Raw genomic sequence first — 19,113 nt, forward strand, 5'->3', positions numbered from 1 at the left:
CTTGAAGTATTCCGTCTGATAGCGGTGCCTTGGGCATACACAGTGGAAGTGGCAGTGCCCCATGTTAACATGGAATTGCTGTTTGTTTACAGTCTTGAGTCACTGAATCCTTCCTGTCAAGCAGAAAGCGTTCATTATAATGCAGGCACTTACTGTCTCCACAGCCCGCTCTTGAGTGACATCAAAACATAAGCCAGAATATTATTGTCATATGCCTTAGAGTTCGTGAATGGGCCGTGGATCCCAAGGCCTCGGGCGCTGAGTGGCATGTTTGGTCTTTTGGAGGAGCAATCCTGCCTCTAGTCCAGCATTTGCATCTCTGAGACAGTTGTCACAGCTGCTCCCGGTAATGTTGACTGTCATGTTTTTAGTGCAAATGCAGCTCATCTGAATAGCTAGGCTGTGGTTACACTCCACATTTTATGGATTTTCTTTTTGTTCTTTATCAGTCTGGCCTTTCTTTAGAGTTGATGCTGAAAGCCAGTTATTGAGGCTGGGAAGTGGATGGGGCAGAGCAGACACGTTTGCTTTCCTGCGTTTATGTCCAACTTGGGGCCCTTCATCACTCCAAAGAAAGAGCAGCCCCTGCTGCCCGCCCCATCAGGCCAGCTCCCAGTGCCAGGACTGGCCACGGGATTCTCGCTCCTGCCACTGCACAGGGGCGGCTGCTGAGCGGGAGGAAATGAGTCTCAGCAGGCACAAATCTATTGCCTGTGTTTTTATTCTTTCCATTTCTTTCAAACGGAAAACAATCTGAGCAGTTTCAGAGGATGAGGGATATAAATCTGTCTGCTGCTATTTATACCGTGCTCGTCTCTATAGTGTCTAAATGCTTAAAGTATGTATTTGCTGCCTAACCTGAGGTGGTCTTAAAGCTGCTTGGGCTGTCAAGAGCAGGCGTGTCTCAGACCAGCAGTGGAGAGGAGACCCAGGAGATGTCCAAATCTCATTCTTACTGCCACTCAGGCTGTGGCAGGTTGCCTGTTAGGCATGAGGCTGTTGGGGTGTTGTGCAGTGGGAGGGTGGTAGCATGGATCTCCCTGCTTGACACGGTGTCAAGCGGTGACCCAGAGGAGTGACTTGCATCACTGCAATAAGCACCTGCTTTACTATTCAGTAGTACCGAAAGGGAGCTTTTCATGTCCTGAGCCTCACAGACAGCACTGTGAGTGCTCTTCTTCTTTGGGTGGGTAGACAGCAGTGGATAAACTGTGTGGGTGTCTTTTGAATGAGGCCATAAAAAAATGGGTCTGTTCTGGATGGATATTTTAATAAGCAAGTATCTTCCCTGTGCTTTTATTTGAATAATAAGGTACCCCTTTTCTCTCTGATCTCTTTCAAACATGCTTCGCTTTCATCACGTGCACCTACATATTATTCTTTATTCCCATATTCTACATGGACATTCAAATAATATTAAAACCACTGATTCATTGAAATACTTTTTAAACTGTTGTTGTTAGTCATTTTTGTATTGACTGAATTTTTCATTGGTAATATTGTTGGCAGCAGTCCATGTCTGCCTGGCTGGAGGCCAGTTTAAGCTCGGCAGGATGAGCCCTATTGTTCAGCAGACTTGGATTTTGTTAAACTCTCTAACAGAAATATGTGTCAGGAGATTTGCAGCTATAAATTGGATCGTGTCGGTGAGGTTGGGAAGTCGCTCAATACGAAATTGAACATTTCACCATGCCTGTTGCTAAATATGTTTATGGATGTTTCTTCCGTGGGTTTCAAAAAAAAAAAGGAAAAAGAAGAAAAAAAACCTGAGAAAAGCTAGACCTGTTGAGCTCTGTCTTTACCTTATACAGCTGGTACTTTCTTTGATGTTGAGTGGTTGAAAAATGCAGCAAGGCTTGGTTTTGTGCATTGCAATGTTAAAAGCAAGTCTGTTTTCCCTTTTTTCTCTGTGTGTTACAGGCAGTCAGATGCCACCGCAGCCTCCTGGCAGCCAGTCAGAATCCAGCTCCCACCCTGCCTTGAGCCAGTCACCAATGCCACAGGACCGAGGTTTGTTAGGTGTTGGGGCTTTTTTAGTTGGTGCCAAATGCAGCCTTTATTTTAAGTTGCACATTAGCAATGTGAGATTTCCTGGTATTTCTTTTCTTTTCCCAGGGAAAATAATGACAGTCCCCATTGTAAAAGGCTCGGAGGGTTTCCTTCTCTCGGGAAAGAGCAATTGAATAGCAGGTTTTACCAAAATATAATTGGAAACAAGGCTTTCTCAAAGTACAGTGAATGCCCAGAGTGTAAAGGCAGTTTGCTGTAAATACTTAAGTCATGTCATAGAGAATTCAACTTTTTGTTGTCTATCTTGGAATTAAGATGTATAGAAACAGCGGTAGCTACGAGCACTGCAGTTTTGCTACTGTTCTTAAAATTCTTATCTCTGATGTTTTTGCATGGACACGATAGCTAGTCCTCTAGCCAGTTCTAGAACAAAAATATCTTTAAATAGTTGATTTCCTTTTATATTTAGGTCAAATGGTTCAAAGATTTGGAAATCTTGCAAGGGAAAACCTTGCAGGCAACAGCACTTTTCTAAAAGGGTGCTTCCTAGCAAGTGCTCACAAAAATAAACAGAGCTTTTTTTTTTTCTTAATGTTACCATTTATAAACTTTAAGCCCTTTTCCTTTCGCCTTCCTCACTAGCTCATGGAAGATAGTTGTCACAGCTTTGTTGCATGGCCATACATAGGATCACCTGCTGTAAACTGGGCATCCTGTCCATGCAGTGGTTAACATGTGCCAGCGACAAGCTTGCAAAACAGACACATGATAACTGTGATAAACATGGAGTTATTTATGAAATGCCCCTCCTAAAATGTCTTGCTACCAGAAATATTCCAAGTAGCACCATATGGGGATACCATAAATACTAGAAGTTTTCTCACAGTGAAACAAGTTGAACTCACAGAATGACAAATTTCTGGGATAGCATCCAGGAGGAACTAAGAGGACTCACAAAGAAGAGAAGAGAGTCTTAATTTTTGCTTCTTTTTCTGTGTTGGATGTCCTCTCCTCCAGGAATGCTGATTAATGAGAACATGAAACACAGAATTCCACACTCAACTCATTTGTTTTGTTTCCTTTTCAGTCATTCTTTATACACAGTTGTTAGTGCAGGGACTTATTTTCCCCTTAAAAATTTTTGGAATAATGTACATGTTTGGTGAAAAAAGAATGGCCTCACTACCCAGTAAAAGTATATGATGCTTTGTGGGATAGAATGTTAAAAAGCAGTGGGAATGGATCACATGGAGGCTTTGAAGACCCAAGCATCTCAAAGTTGCGTGCATTTCCTGGCACGACTGGGTCTTGGCACAAAATGTTACACTGCCCAGTAATAATTATTTCTGCATTGTGTGTCCCTGACCTGGCTTTGGGGGACGAGTTAGGTAGGTCTGACAGAGCTGGAAGGGTCAAACCTTTCCATTGCTGCTGTAGAACAGAACTGGGAGTCACTGTATGGTCAAGATAGGCAGAGGGATATTCAAAAGTAAAACAGAGAAGACAGCTGCCATAACTGGGAAGTCAAAAAAGTAAATAACAGTGAGAGAAATAAAATTTACAGATTGATTTAGTCTGGTTCTTCCCCTGTGCAGGGGGTGGGTATTGTGGGTATGTTCTTAGAGAAAATGTGTTTGGGAATGTTGCAACTTTTGCACTCTTCATATGCAAAGTCTGGTGTAATATGCATGATCCTTGTGACCCGGCTTGTACAAGAAGTCCATTCGTTTCATGCAGCAGATACGAAATTTGTAACTAGCTAGGTCATATTGATTTTGCAGAACATGTTCTCCAAAGCTTCTCTAAAGTCTGTGCTATACGCGCATAAACATGCGTGCATTCCCTTTTGCGCCCTATCATTGATTAGAGGCTCCTTTGAAATGGAAAACTTCACCTTTTAAAAAGGCTGTTACATTAGTTGATTCCTTTGCTTGCTTGAACTGGTTTCCACCGAACTTGAAGAAAGGAAGGAGGGGGAGTGATGGGGACTCAAAGGGAAGGTGCTTGTCATTTACTGATAAAAACCTGAGCAGAAAATCGTTGCTGCTAAGGACACCTGATCCATAGGCATCTGTTACAGTAATTTAAACTCTTGGCTTACTGATATACTTTCTCCCAAAAAAGAAAAGAAAGAAAAAAGAAAATGAAAAAAAAAAAAAACAAACAGAGACCCTCAATAGGATAAGGTAATGTTGTTTGTTTTAGCACTTTGTATAACATTTCTTTCCTTGTTTAGAGAGAGAATTGAATGAACAAAGACTACTAATCATTTCTTGAGCAGAATCCCCTGCTCTCAATACTTGAAAAAAATGTTAATTACCGGATACTGTGAAGCTTGATTGACAGGTGGAGTCTGAGCTGTAGCACTTCTGGATGCTAAACCAGTACCTTGAACCATTAAGTTTACACTTATTTTATTATGAAAGTGTTTGATTATATTTTACCTCACTTTCTGTAGTTATTCAGCACCCAGCTAGGATTTTTATATTTGCCTACCTAAGACTATACAACCCCTGTCATACAGTGCAGCATGAAGCAATGAGCATTTGTGTACATGTACATTCTGTGTGTCGAAAGAGGGGAGTGGTAGCATACATGCGTATGCATAGGAATTTCTTGGAGGATTGGATTTTTTGTGCTCTTCAGCTTGCTTTTTATAATAAGCATAAAATGCTTACTTTTTAAAAATAATTTGAAAATTTTTCATGTCCTGCTCAAGCTGTAGGACATTTGTACCTCGGTCAGCGTAAATGGAGTGTGCTATTCTAGGCAGCCCACTTCTGTTCTCATCCCAGAATCAGTAACTGGCCACTGTTGTTTGATGCCCAATCAATGAAACTTTTTCAGTTCTACCAACACACATTGTCTACCAGGCAATAAGAAATCGCATGTCCTTTTATGTGCATAACCTATGTCTCGGCTCACGTGTCTTTGAAGGTACTGGGACTTGAAGTAAGTCCCATACACCTTAATGGACTGCAGGAGCTGAAGAGCTCTGGAGACAGAGGGAGCAGGCTATGCAGGACTGTGGTCAGAATTCTCTCAGAGAAGCAAGAGTGGCACCTACACGTGCATTTAACTGCAGCTGAATCCCAGCAATGACCATTACTTGGGGATACCACATGAAGATGTAGTCACAACTAATTAAGCTAGTCATTGAAACTTGCTATGCTTTTGGGGGGAGGGAGGATGCATGTTTTGCTCTTTGTTTCTGATATACCTACTCCAGACTTTCCTTTAGTATTATGAAAAGTAAAGTTTTGATTTTTGCTGTTTATTGAAGTCAGAGCTTTTTACAAGCTTCAGTTACATCAGCTCCCAGAGGTAGGGCAGCAGTGATACCACAGCTGTCATAACCATTTGGCACATAATTGAGGTACACAGCCACTTGAGTTCCCTGTATTCAGCGGTACCTACTTACCTCATCTGTTTGGGTTTTGGAAGCTGCACTTTGAAGATATGCTTAGTAGCCAGAACTGCTCAGTGGGTTAGAAGTTATTTGTATGGATCAAGTAGAAACCCAGCATATCCAAACTGACCCCCTAAATCAGTTTTCTGAAGCTGCAGCTTGAAAAAGAAGCCTTCCACCCTGGCCATTAGCTTATACTCCCACTCTTACTTTTGTAACCTAACAGAGATGTCTGTCTTTGTATATGAATACTCACCTATGCAAACACTAATAGGAGAATATGTATCACAATAATGTTGAAATAGGTACTTTTACCCCTGCAGAAATGAATAGTTCCTTACCTAATTTTGAAAAAGCTTAGAAAATTTACCTACTTTTAAGCAGTATTTTTCATGCTTATGCAGTTGGATATGTACATGTCAGGTTTCAGTCTTTTATTAAAATAGTGAATGGGGAGCTCCTGAAAACCATTGAATTTAATGGAAACAGTTAATGACTTGATGTTATTACTCTAGCAAGCACTCTCATAATGGGGATACTTAAAGAAGCCTTATTTATTAGTGCAAATGTATATGGGTCAGAATTAATTTTTTAAAAATCTTTAATTGTTTTCCCCTTACAATTTTCACAGCGGTACGTAGTTAAATATTCATGATAATGCTGATGATATGCTAAAGGTCTGAAATAGATCTGGAGTCTCAAAATCAACACAGGTTATTTAACCCTTTTCATCTAATGCACCATTGGGGACTTGCTCAGTGAAATCCCAGAGTACTGGAATAATTAGAAGATAGTAATGAGGATTTAATTAGTCCTTGAGATATGCTGAAATAGGACCACTGAGAACTTTTCTGTTTGGACATGGATTGCAAGCAGAATTGATGCCGTTGCAGCTGCTGTGATGTGCTGGAAAATGTATTCCATTGCTGCAGGCAGTTTCATGGCACCATTCTGTGCCTGTCAGATCTATGTGGAAAGTGCCCGGAGTAAGCACCTCCAAAATTGTTGAATAGTAGCCTTCCTCTTCTCCGTCACCTCCTCCCAGTACCTTTTCTTTTTTCTTTAATGTCATTCTTTCCATTCTAGCTTTATTTCTTTCCATTGTTGACATGATCCAGCTTCTGAGGGTTGTTGTACAGTTGTATGCTCTATTAAAAACATATCACAGACAGGGACAGGGAGTAAGAAACTGCAGGCTTGTAGGAGTACAGGTGTTATACTTAGCAAAATTTGGATCTTTTTGACACAACTGCTTGTAAGCTTTATCCTCAGATCTAGTCCTTATTTAGTATTAGATCTTCACAGAAGTGGTATTTATCAGTAGCTGCAGTGTAGTAAATTTAAATAGCTTTTTTGGCAGCCGAGATGTTATCCAGCAAGAGGTAGTAACAGATGGGATGTGATCAAGCATTTTGATGTTCTCTTTGTGCTTCCCTATAAACACTAAGTAGCAACTGAATTCCTGTAACTACAATTTCCTAATTTGCCCATTAGATTTCATATAGGTATTTTCCTTTCTTTTAACTATTTTCTGGGCATGCTTATTTGTACACACTCATCACATAAATTCCACTGTCATATATTTTCTTCTAACAAAATATATATGTTTTTGCTTGCATGGAAGACACAGAATACCAATCGGGTGTTTTGCACCTACAATTCCTGATCAGATTTATGGCTTAATACTGACATTTGATGATAGAGATTCTTTTCCCTGAAATCTATTTTCTTCTTAAAAAAAGAAACTAGAAGGAAGAAAATAGATCAAAGAATTCTTATTGTAACAAAAAAGATACTGTGGTTTGCTTTTAGGTCTTAAAAAGACTTTTTCCCTGAGAATACATATTTTGCTCTCATTTGGGGATTTGGGATCTATTCAGAGCACTGAGGAGCTAGAGAATAAAATGATTCTTGTCATTAAAATTCTTCTGCTTGCCATGTTAACGATGACACCACTTAAGGTTAAATCAGACTTGGTAATAAGTTTACTTGATGTAGACTGAAGTGTTTCAGGCTCTTAAAGAAAGATGCTTGAGACATGCACTGAGTGCAAAGCCACAGGTATGTTTGAGTGCCTCTTCTGCACATAGTATTCTCCAAGTGGGTCAGCGCGGAGTAGCTGAGCTCCAGCTGGTGCCCAGGAACACCGTGCCAGACTAGGAGGAAATCTTCATGCCCAGAAAACTGGGGTTAGAGGAATTGTGCCTCAACAGCCAGAAAAGTGCATCTTGTAAGGAGGAAAAGCAGGTTTTAGTTGAAACTGTCACACTGGCTCTGTAAGACATATTTTTTTCATCTCAAGTCACATGAAGAAATAGGAACGTGATGCATAGGAACATACAGAGCTGATCTGTATGTGAAAGCAGAGCCATGCAGTAGAGCCATGTGCTAAACTTCTTTGGTGACTCAAAAAGTTACATTAGTTTCTCAATTTAGTGAGGACTAAATTTATCAAGTCTTTAAAAAGGATCAGGCTGTCATTGTTTTTTACCACTGTATTTTTAATTTGATTGTTAAAGTGGAAGTGAAGTGCACTGAAATGTAGTGTTGGTCTGATGAGCAGGATTTTTAAGTGTATACACTCTGTTTTTCTTTGCTATTTTAATTGCAATAGCACCCAAGACCCTAATTTTTCTACCCGTTTGTATTGTACTGAGTGATGTAGCAATGCACAGCAAAAAAGCTTGCAATATGTCTACTTTGATTAGTAATCAAGATCCTTGGGATAAAAGGTTACTGGTCTTCATTCTGAGCTGTGGAAGTGAATAGTTTTGTGTCTGTCTGTCTCTTAAGCATTGCAGGAAGACCTACTTTTCTTGCCTGAAAGTATTAGAAACTATGTTACTCTGCCAAACCAGGTTAATTCTTAAAGAAATCAGTTGCCCTTTCAGGATGGTGGTTTCAGACTGTCTTTGGATTTCAGACATGTACCAGCCAGTCTCAGCTTTAGGTTGATCTGATTAGTTATGGCCTACGCTAAATATACAGCAGTATTGGCCATCTGCAAGAAGAACCAGAGGAGGAAAGGATATGATTTACATGTGATAAGCCATGCTGGGAGAGAGCAAAACTGCAGAAGTAGGATTTGAAGTAGATAATAATATCTGTACAGTCAAAACCCAGAGTCAGGTCTCCCAAGTAAATTTTGTATACTAGCAGCTGGTCATTGCTTTCTTCTTGCTGATGTTAAATCTTGTTATAGTTGGGGATGAATCTTTATTTCATTTTTTAAACTAAATTGGGGATTTTCTTTTTGAAATTAGGGAGCAGAATTGAATTATTCTGAGAGAGTTTATATAGTTGCCAGCAGAGAGACTTCTCAATAGAAAAGTTTCCACTGACTTCATTAGGCAGCCATCAGATTCCCTGCCTCTGGGCTCAGGGAGCGAGATAAGCCACAAGCAGTCACTGATGAAGAACATGACAAAGTGACAGTCGATGTTCGTATCGCCAAGCTCAATGTAAAGTTACTGGGTACAATCCCTGTCCCTGGGACAGCTTCCCATCACGGCCTATAATCTGGGAGCCGCCTGTGGTCTGCCTGTTCAAGAGCACCATCGTTTCCAGGACACTCAGCTCCCTCAGTACCTAAGTTAATCTTTTTATGAAGCTTCTCTAAAAGTAAAGAGCTTCTGATCTAAGACCCTTTATGGCTTTTTAAGTTAATATATAGGGCAGTGAGCTGAAATCTATATAATATATATATATTAACAGTTAACACTGGATAGTTCCTTCCATCCCAAAGGATCCCAAAAGGCTGCAGAATAAACACTCATCAGGGAACAGCTGCAAATCAGGGAAGAGAAAAATCAGTCAAATCATAAATCATGGTATAATAAGACCAAGACAAAGGCATTTTGGGACTGAGGACAACACATTGATTTTGTATTTTTGAAAAAATATTATTGTTTATTTTACATGTGTGCAAGACAGAAAAGACACATTGCATGTATTTTAGTCTTGTCCACAAAATCCCTATATATCTTATGGTATTCAATATATCTACTTCATGAAAAGGAAGATCTGAGTTGATCCATGGAACCTTTGAACAGGAGTCTGCAGGGAGGGTAAATTTTTCAAACCTGAAATTTAGACCATTAAGCCTGCAGGCCTTGCACATTACACATTGAAAAATGCTGTTCCTTCTTTGCTCTCCTCCGTGATTTTCATAAGTATGCATGTTATTAAGGAAACTTGGACAAATGTTGATTGTATAAAGCAGATAGACTCCTCACGTTTTTCATGTTGCTGCTCAGATTAATTCCAGGAGCCCAAGCTACCTACTGAAATTGAGCATTTGCTTCGGGGGCAATTGGGAGGACAGGATGGGGTGCTTTTGTGCTGCAGTTCATCATTATCCTGATTTTCCAAGCAAAATAGTAAAAATATCTTGTGTAAGGTATGTTACAGTAATAAATTGTATAAAATGGTGGATGAACAATGTTTTTTTTGTTCTGTCTGTGCATCAATATCTCCACAAAAGTCTTTACTTCTCTGCCCTCAGCATAGCACTTAAAATTTACATCAGAGGGCATTACGCAAGGTTTTCATTAGGAAAGGTTGGATATTTCTTCCCCAGCTACCATCTGGGTAATCTGTCTGATCCTTCCCCAGATTCTAATTTATCAATGATAGATTATATGAATTTCAAGGCTAGGCAGTAGCAGAGGGAGGTTTAGGGGTGGGAAAAATTTAAACATTATTGCATACTATACATAGACTGGGTTTTGTAATATCAGAGAGAGAAGCAGAGGAGATTCAGCCAGTTAACCTAATAGCACAGCTGGTAAAACACTAGGGGGTCTGGGTTAAAACCTTAGCTAGGTCATTAGTTTCCATCTTCCCCAAAGCTATTCACATTGTGAAGAGAAGCAGTCAGACAAATAAACAGTGAGGAGACTATAAGATAGATATTACAGCATAATAAGAAAATACTTCTAAAGAAAAATAAAACCAATCCAGCACTTTTTAAACAGAACATTGATCCTTTTGTGGTAAGGAGAAATACTGCAGTGATCTTTGCAGGAAGCTGCAATTTTGCTGAGGTGATGTTTTCCCTAACTACTGTTTCACATAAGCAAAGAAACATCCTTTGTTGAAAGAGTGTGAAGAAATGCGGTGGTTGTTCTACAGAGATATTAGCAGATGCCAATGTGAAAATAAATTGTCCAGGTACCAAAGGGAAACCATGTCACTGTTACTCTGGCCCAGAGAACTTCAGATGTTTTTAGTGGCACCATGATGGTCTTGGGGAAGATGAGAAGGTTTTACGTGGGATGAAAAAAGAGCTCAATGTAGAAATTAGATTTCCCCACACACACACCATGGTTGTTAATGGGGAAACAATAAAAAAAATTTATCCTAAAATCTCTTTGGGACTTTTTAAAAAAATAGATTGTGATTGGAGAAAGAAATGAGGATTTTAATTTTTTTTTTTTTTTTTTTTTTAGCTTTTTTATGAGTAAAAAACTTATTATCAAGAAGATTATTAGCCTTCTTGTTAGAAGCTAAAGAATAAGCCTCTTAATTTGTCCTATGTCACTGGTCTCAGTACATTTTTTTTAATGCTGCTACCCTTCAGTCACCCAAGTTGCTTGTCACCAGAAGTGTTCACTCAGTACCAGGGTTATTATTAGCAAAGATCTGGTGTATTCAATACCAAAGTATTGTCCATGTCAGTGCTGCTGCTTGGGACACATCTAACAGGTTCATACCAGAGCCATCCAAAGATACTGTATTGGTGCAGAGCTGTAACTTAGCTGTGCTAAATATGGATTGGAATCTTGTTTGCCATCTGTTTGTGAAGGTATTTTATTTATTTGATTATTTTTTTTAACCTGCCTATTGATTGGACAGGAATATTGAGAATTAGTATTTGCATTACCTAAATGAGGTTGACACTGCAAGCTGATCTACTCACGCTCACCAACCCATCACCTTCCAGTGTATATTACTCAGTCAGATGTTCCATGTATGACAAATGTAGGTTTCATATGTGCTGTCACCAGTCCAGCTGGGCACGTTTTAGTAAGGCTGGCTTCTGGAAAGTGAGAATAAGAGCTGAGGTATCTTGAATGTAAAGAAATCTTGTGCCTGCTTGCTCTAGAGGCCAGTTTTCTTATGCCACCTGCAGGGTTTCACCTGATTTACTTGGGTTGTATTCTGGTACATGGGTCAAACCTTCCCCAGTTTCTTCATTGCTGTTATTTGTTTAGACTTGTATAAAATTTTTATTAGATTTTTTTCTGCTTAGATTTTTTCCAGTGTCTAAATCTCTCTCCCTGTGTCCTTTTTAATGTGTATTTTAAGTAGCACCTTAGGGAGGTACCATGCCATTCTTGCCAGTGACGGTAAGTAGTTTACGGCCAGGTAGTGCTGGCCTCCCATAAGCAATGGCACAACAGCATTTTAATAGCTCCTGCAGTCTGTAATCCACTCACCTCCAGGTTTGACCACACCATTTGAAGATGTTTGTTCCAGTAGCATTGACAGTCTGTGCAGACAACCTGGTTGCATGTTTAGGGTCCTGGTATCTCAGGCTTATGTGAGAGTAACCAACTCTTTCAATTACTAAACCACTTCATTAATATGTGAATCTTTTTGTGTTGGATGTTTCCTTGCAGTGCTCTGAGGTGCTGACTGTGGACATGTTTAGCTGGGCAAAAACCCAGACATGGTTCACCAGTCCAAAGACTTCCTGAGCTGTCCTTGCCATCTGAGGCAGGTGGGCTAGGGAGAATGTCAGTCTAACTGTGATCTTCCTGAGCATCCTGCTGTGCTAGCAGGTTGCCAAATTTTATTATGTCCACTGCACAGAATATTGTTTTTCATTTGTTTAGCTTTACCCTGACACTTCTGTCTCGGTATCGTTTACCCCCAGACAAGCTACATTTGGGAGTCGCTGCTTTAGATCTGTCTCAATTCTGTTGTATTCTCTGGTCAAACTCCTGAGATAGTGAATACAACCCAAATGGTTGTCTGAGGAAGGAAAGTCTGCCAAAAACTGTGTCATGGGTGTGCAAACATTTGCTCTTTTTTTCTCAAGGGTACTGGCCAGTGCCTTGCTAACATACGAAGCATTGGAAATTTGTGTGATTCTCCCCACACGCAAGTTCTTCCTTTATAGGTAGTGGAAAATATCTCTTTTCACATATTTAATTTTTTTGAGCTGATTTGTAAGTAGAGAATTTTATGTTATTTTTTCTCAAATTATTTCATGATTAGTGAATGCATTTAATCTGTTTCTGCTTTTCTCATTCCATTTTCAGAGTAATAAGCCTGTCTGGCCCCTTCTTTAGCCTCTGCCCTTGAATGAAGGGAATTTCCTTATTCCTTACTCAGAAAGGTTCCTCAGTTGTTTTGGTCCCATGCTTTGTCACTAAGCATGCCTCTCTAGAAAGAGCAATAGCTTGATGTATTTTTTCTTACATAAGTTCTTTTTCACAAGGTATCGTCACAAATTGTATCTTTCCTCATTTTTTATTTATCAGATGTGTAATTTAATGATGATCTGTTATTGGCATAAACTCCAAAGTTTTCCTGAGCTTCAAATGAGGAAGTTCCACTTGTTTTCAGGTTTAATTCATTCATGAAAATTGATGCTCTACTCGTGATTAAATCAAAAGACCTCTCATTGACCGTGGGTTAAGTGTGTGGCAGTACAGTTGCTGTCCATCAGCTGATAGGCAATAACTTGTTACTTTGCAGTCACTTCCTTTCTGTTTGAGCTCCTGCTTTCTTGGAAAGTTTTTTTCGTATTGAAGCCAAAACTCAAAAATATCAAAAGAATCCATTTCAGATTTTACAGTCACACCCAGCACATTCAGTGGGTGTTTTTGATGGTTAGTGCTAAGGAGATAGTATTCAACAAACAGATTATTTTGTATTGGTTGGTGTACAAATGTAAATAAGACAACCTGAGTGCGTAATTTCATGAAGCTTTAGTAGTTTACTGTTGTTTATCTGTTTTGTTTATACATATGCATAAGGGAAAAACAAGATTTTAAATGTTTTTACAAAGGCATCATAAATGTTATTAGCTATATGATATATATTACCAGATGTTAGTACTGTATAGGACAACAGAAGCTTCATTTTTGTCTTTTCCTTTATCAAAGGAGCAGAAACACTCCTATATTTTTTCTCTATATTTTGCTAAAAAGAAAGAAGAAAAATACGTTGTTACCTGACCATTTTTAAACCTTGTATGTATGTTCTATTTGAACATGCAAACATATTTTATTACAGTTATGGTGTGCTACTTGTTAATAGTATGTTACTGTTTCATTTAGAACTAAAAAAATGCAAAGATTACTCTACAACTTTAAATTGGGTTTTAATAAAGACAACCATTCTTTAGGTACCTAAGTGTAGTATAAAAAAATAACTAAAAAGGAAGAAAATACTTCTGGCAGGCTTGCTTTATTCAGCTGTTCCTGAAATAGCTTAGTTTGCCAAAATCCACTGAAGTGTTTTTTCCGTAAGTAATCTCTTGTTGTGATGGCAAGTAAAGCATCATCTGTACCTCTCTTATCACTAATATTAAGGGAAGGGAGTAGATTTGTTCACTGATGAGCATGTTGCCATTGCAATTTTTAAAGTCTTAACTCATAGCTGTTTCCTAGCTGTTTATTTAAAAGACAGAAAACCCCACCTTGTTGTCACAGAGCTTGACATGTCACATGCAGTCTGGCTGTTTAATCACTCCACCGCCTTTATACTAGTGCAGCTCTAATGAAATTCTACTTCCCTTCTTTACGAAAGCAAACTTTATCTTGGATCTAATTTTCTGGAAAGAAAATTTATTTCTTTTTGTATTGGTTATAAAATGAAGTTGAACCGTAGGGAAAATATATGTAAGGAAGGAAAAATGAACGTATGCCAGCTGCCTCCCTTTCATTTCTGATAAGATTTCTAGAATTGATGTTGTTTTCTCTTTATGATGCAAGAATGTTAACGTGTTGACCAGGAACCCCTTTTCTCTCTAAGACATCTGAGCTTTCTGCAAATACTTGAAACACTTCAAACTCATGCACTCATCTCTGAACATTCACTGGGCTCTCACGGAGGTAGAGGAGGATAGATTCCTCTTTGTTGTAATAGAATCCAGATCGCAGTAAGGACTGATCCTTTCTTCTTCTCCACATCGCATTTATAGCTGAAATGAATCCTCTGCTCTCTGGAAGGAAGTCAGAGTGTGTCCTATTTTAAGGCAGTGCTGCGACGTACTGTGCAGACAATGATAGAAGATAATACAACACAGATATTCTTCCTGAATTTCAGGCTTCCTTTTCCTTAATTCTTTGCCTGTCCATGCTCAAGAGAAGATAGCAAAGCCAACCTCATTTGAGAGGGATCTCACACCCTCTGGGATGATGAAACGTCAAAAACTGTTAAGGAGTCTGTTCCATTCTTGTGTTAATCAGCATCTCTGTAAACTAAGGCCAGAGCATGAGTTTGAGTAGTATCACACAGTTATCTCTGCTGTTGAATTACTGGTTCCCACAGCATGGTTTTGGCCAATGCCTATGAGCACACCCTGAGCCACAGCCCAGGGCATGGATAAGGCAGCACAAGGGATGGCACACAGGAGTCATACAGATAAGACTACCAGGATTGAGTGGGAAGGTTTAGCTGGAGGGACAGGAGCATGCTACACTGCTCTCCAGGCCAAGGAGTGGTCCTGGCTTGTTTTATTTATGACTGTACACATAGCCACACAGTCCACTCCACAGCATCAGAAATGGATTAGGAGAAGTTTCCTGAAGAAGAGGTCATTTGAGTGGAAGCATTTATTTCATTTATTACTCTAGTCCCTTCAGGAGCCTTTCTGACAACAGCAGAGCTGGATAAAACTGATGTTCTCTGTGTTCTCCATTAGACATTAGTCCATGTTTTCCATTAGATTCAACAACCAGCAGTCCCTCTGCATCACTACTGGAAATCACTACAACCCGTACAAATGATAGTTTTTCAACGTGTCATCCATCCTCGTGGTGTTAAGAAAAGTACTGCCTGCGATAATAACAGGGATGAAAAACCTTTATCACAAGCACAATGTTTGGAAAGTTGCCTCATATAGATTAAAAGGCCCACAGTGAACAGAAAACCCTCACTTCTGTACTAGATACAGGAGTAACTTTACAATCTTTATAATAAAAAACTTAGTGTGACCAGTACAAAATTTTTCATTTAAATGGATCCCACGAGTGTGATATATATGGTGTATGTGTGTCAGGAATGCAAGCATTTATTTCATACAGACATGCGATTGTATTAGGTTTCTAAATTAGTTACAGCACTGTCATCAGAAGACATAGGCTTTGTAATAAGATTTGTGCGCAGAGGGGAACTATTTTAAAAATCGAGGGGTCCATTTCAAAATAAAGCTAAGTGGAGAAGGCCATATGAGCTTTCTTTTGCAGAAGAGTGGTATTTTCCAACCAGTACAGACCAGTTTCCAAGCCTCAGTTTTGTCCTCAGTTATTTGCCATGCTGCATGCCAGCGCGTGTGGTTTGGCTTCCCCCAGAGTGAGTGCCAGGCTCTGACTTTGCAGTTCAGGTGTGATCAAATCCCATGTCTTGGGACTTGCACAAAGATCAGGAACACTCTGCGCATATTCTGCCAAACCTTGCAGTTGTTAGAGTTTTAGCATGTTATGGGTTAAGCTGTTCATAGCATGAAAGAACTGGGCACAAGGGGGTGCAAGATCATCTCAGCTCCCGGTTTTTCTCCTTATGACCTGCTGCGGCATTGAGCTTGTCTCTCTGACAGGGTTTTTAGTGGATGTATAAGTATGCTATATAGCAAAGGTTTTTGGAGGGCTCAAAAACTGTTTACGTGTGCTTGGACTCAAAGCCTGATCTCTGACAAAGTACACACCACCTTTCATTTCTACATCGCAGATACTGTCCCCTTTCATACAGCGCTTTGTCACCACTGTACAAATGGGGAGGCTGACCCGCAGGAAGGTGGGAAGGTCATTCACCCAGCGTCACCCACCATGTCAGTAACAGCAGTGCTAGGATGAGAAACGTACTCTTTTGACTTTAAGACATGCTTGTTGGGGCTGTGGTCCCCATAGAGAGGCCCCTGAGGTGCCTGGTTGTGGGAGCCATAGCACCTCAATGTTTTCAGTTACGAGTTTGATCGCATGTCTATATGTGGCTCAGAAAAAATGACCTCTCTTCATTAATCGGGCATTGAGCATTTGGTCTGTGTGATGTTTGATGCTAACCAGTGGGAGGACAGCCCGGCCCTTTGGGAGAGCCATCCCTCTGCCACCTCTCCCTCCTCCTGTCACCCATTTCTGTCTGTCTGCGCAACTTGTCTTTGCCTCTCTCTCACATCTTCTCTGCTTTTTTTTTTTCTTTTTCTGATCTTCCCTTCAGCAGCTTCCGGTTGTCCACTCAGTGTCAGGGGGTTTCGCTCTTACCTTTCCGCTCTTCCCTCCCTCATGTAAGGAAAGGTGTAATTAATGCTGCCAGGTGAGGTGTCTCTTGGCTTTCAACTTCACACCTCCCCACACACACACCACTAAAATTAATGGAGGGGAGTGGAAACAGGTACCTTTCATAAATAATGCTTCAAAGCACAGATGCCTAAACTAGTTGCAGGATGGGCCAAAATGCAGACTTACTCGTGCACGTTTGCGCAATGGGCTGCAGCACGCCGTGTCTTCCGCCTCACCGGGCACGGGTGAGCTGCCAGCGGCCTCGCAGGCTGCCGGTGGCAGCAGGGCAAACTCTGTCCTTTGGTATGCTCGTGTTTTGCCTTGCAGAGAAATGTGAAGATTAAATTTAATATGCAAGCAGAACAGAAAAGAAAGCGGATTTCCTCCCCCAAATAAGAAAAAAGCCTTGCTGTCTCCTCAGCACACCCTCTTCAACATTGAAAGCAGCACTAAAACCTTTCAGGCTAAAATATTAGAAAACCAGCATCCCTGCATAGACTTTTCATGGGCAGGATTGCAGGATTTTTCCCAGTTCATGAAAACTTAAAAAACCTTGCCACAAAACCCTCTTCTTCTCCTATTTAATAGGCTTAGTTCTGTTCCTTTATATGAAGCTTCTAGATTTTATAGCATTTCACTAGGTCTCTTGCTGCAGCTTTTGAACCTTAAATTAAATTGGGATTCACGAATACATTTACAAAAGGGAAAAAGGAGAAAATGCAATAGAGGTGTGCTGGGGACAGACCAGAAGAAGGACCTAGAGTACAAATACATATCAAAATGACTTTTTTTTTCTGGCTGGTATGGCTAGTCTTCACATAAAAGGAAGTTTTACCTCTGGAGAGTTTGTGGACAATAGGAGTATTTACAGTGGATTTCTATATGCTGAAGTTATATATTTTGGTAGGAACATATAATTTTGGAAGTTATGATACTCCCACCATAACTCATCAGGCAAATTCCCTACTGCTTACTAGGTAATGCAGATAACTGCCTTTAATTTTTTTTCCAAAAGGTTGTTTTAATTTTAAAATCAGGAGCCATTTGTAACTAAGCAGGACTGCCCTGTCTTTCTTTTACAAGTAAAAGGTTTTGAGCCTTGTATACAGGTTTTGATTGTTGAGACAGCTTTCCTGACTTGGACATGCATTTGTTTCTGTTCATATAAACAATAGCATCCTTCTGGGAATCTTTAGTCTGAAAATAACTAAAGAGGGTTGGGCTTTTTAATGTCAGAGATTTCTTAAATAAAGAACAGTTACCCGAATACTAACTTCTGCTTTGGCACTTTTTTCCCTTTAGGTTTTATGGCAGGCATACAGAGGAACCCCCAAATGTCACAGTATGGACCTCAGCAAACTGGACCTTCCATGTCACCACACCCCTCACCTGGAGGCCAAGTGCATCCTGGAATCAGCAGCTTTCAGCAGAGTAATTCAAGTGGTACTTACGGGCCTCAGATGAGCCAGTATGGACCACAAGGTAAAAGGCTTGCTGGTAATATATATGGTAATTTTTATATATATATATTTACAAAATATATACGTATTGTGTATGTAGGTAGGTATGTGATTTCTTAAAGACCAAACAAAACAAAAAAAACCCACACAAAACCCTCCGTAAAAAAAAAATAAAAATGCAACAAACAAAACTGTCATCCAGAGGTGGAGCTGCACCTTATGGAAGAAGCTGCTTCTGTTATTAGCACCTTTCTCTGTATAAAAACAGTGACCTTAAATTGGGCAAGGAAATGATGGATCTGTTGCATTGTCAGGGCCATTGTCTAGGAGCCCAAGCATGTCATCTCTGCGATGAGGCCGCGTTTGACCAAGCATGGAATAAGGGTCACAACACTGATCCCAAAATAGGACTGCTTTTCTTAGATTAAATCCCAAGGCCAATCTGAAATTGCGTGGTGACTGTGAGGGTTAAAGTCTTCTAACGAGCATAATAATACATTGGCTACTGTGGGAATATAATATTGAGCTCTAATGCATACGGTTTGTGAATCTTAACTAACCCTTCAGACTGAGAGACAGTTCCTTTTATTTTGCTTGTTTGACAGAATTTTTGGAGGACTAAACCAAAAATAGAATACACAATTTCTGTCCCTGGACAACCTTGAATCTGTCTATTGTTTTGCCTTTAATGGATAACCTTTATAAAGTATGCATCTGTTTAGGAGTTTAATGAAGTTGAAGTCAAGCCACAGAATATATAAGGGGCAGTATTTTCTTTAGA

General features: G+C 39.9%; 1 protein-coding gene across 10 annotated transcripts in view; it reads left to right on the forward strand.

Annotated features, from left to right (window-relative positions):
• The window catches only part of ARID1B (AT-rich interaction domain 1B), a 337,909-nt gene that overhangs the window by 249,988 nt on the left and 68,808 nt on the right, over positions 1 to 19,113 (forward strand). For 9 of the 10 annotated variants that reach the window (XM_069787078.1, XM_069787072.1, XM_069787076.1 and 6 more), the window contains 2 exons: positions 1,921 to 2,010; positions 18,175 to 18,354. In XM_069787078.1, coding sequence (XP_069643179.1) covers positions 1,921 to 2,010; positions 18,175 to 18,354 — 270 coding nt within the window. The remainder of the gene's footprint in view (positions 1 to 1,920; positions 2,011 to 18,174; positions 18,355 to 19,113) is intronic. The other variant, XM_069787075.1, reaches the window with a different exon arrangement.

This window comes from Haliaeetus albicilla, chromosome 7 (assembly GCF_947461875.1).
Source record: "Haliaeetus albicilla chromosome 7, bHalAlb1.1, whole genome shotgun sequence".
In the NCBI taxonomy this organism is placed as follows: Eukaryota; Metazoa; Chordata; class Aves; order Accipitriformes; family Accipitridae; genus Haliaeetus; species Haliaeetus albicilla.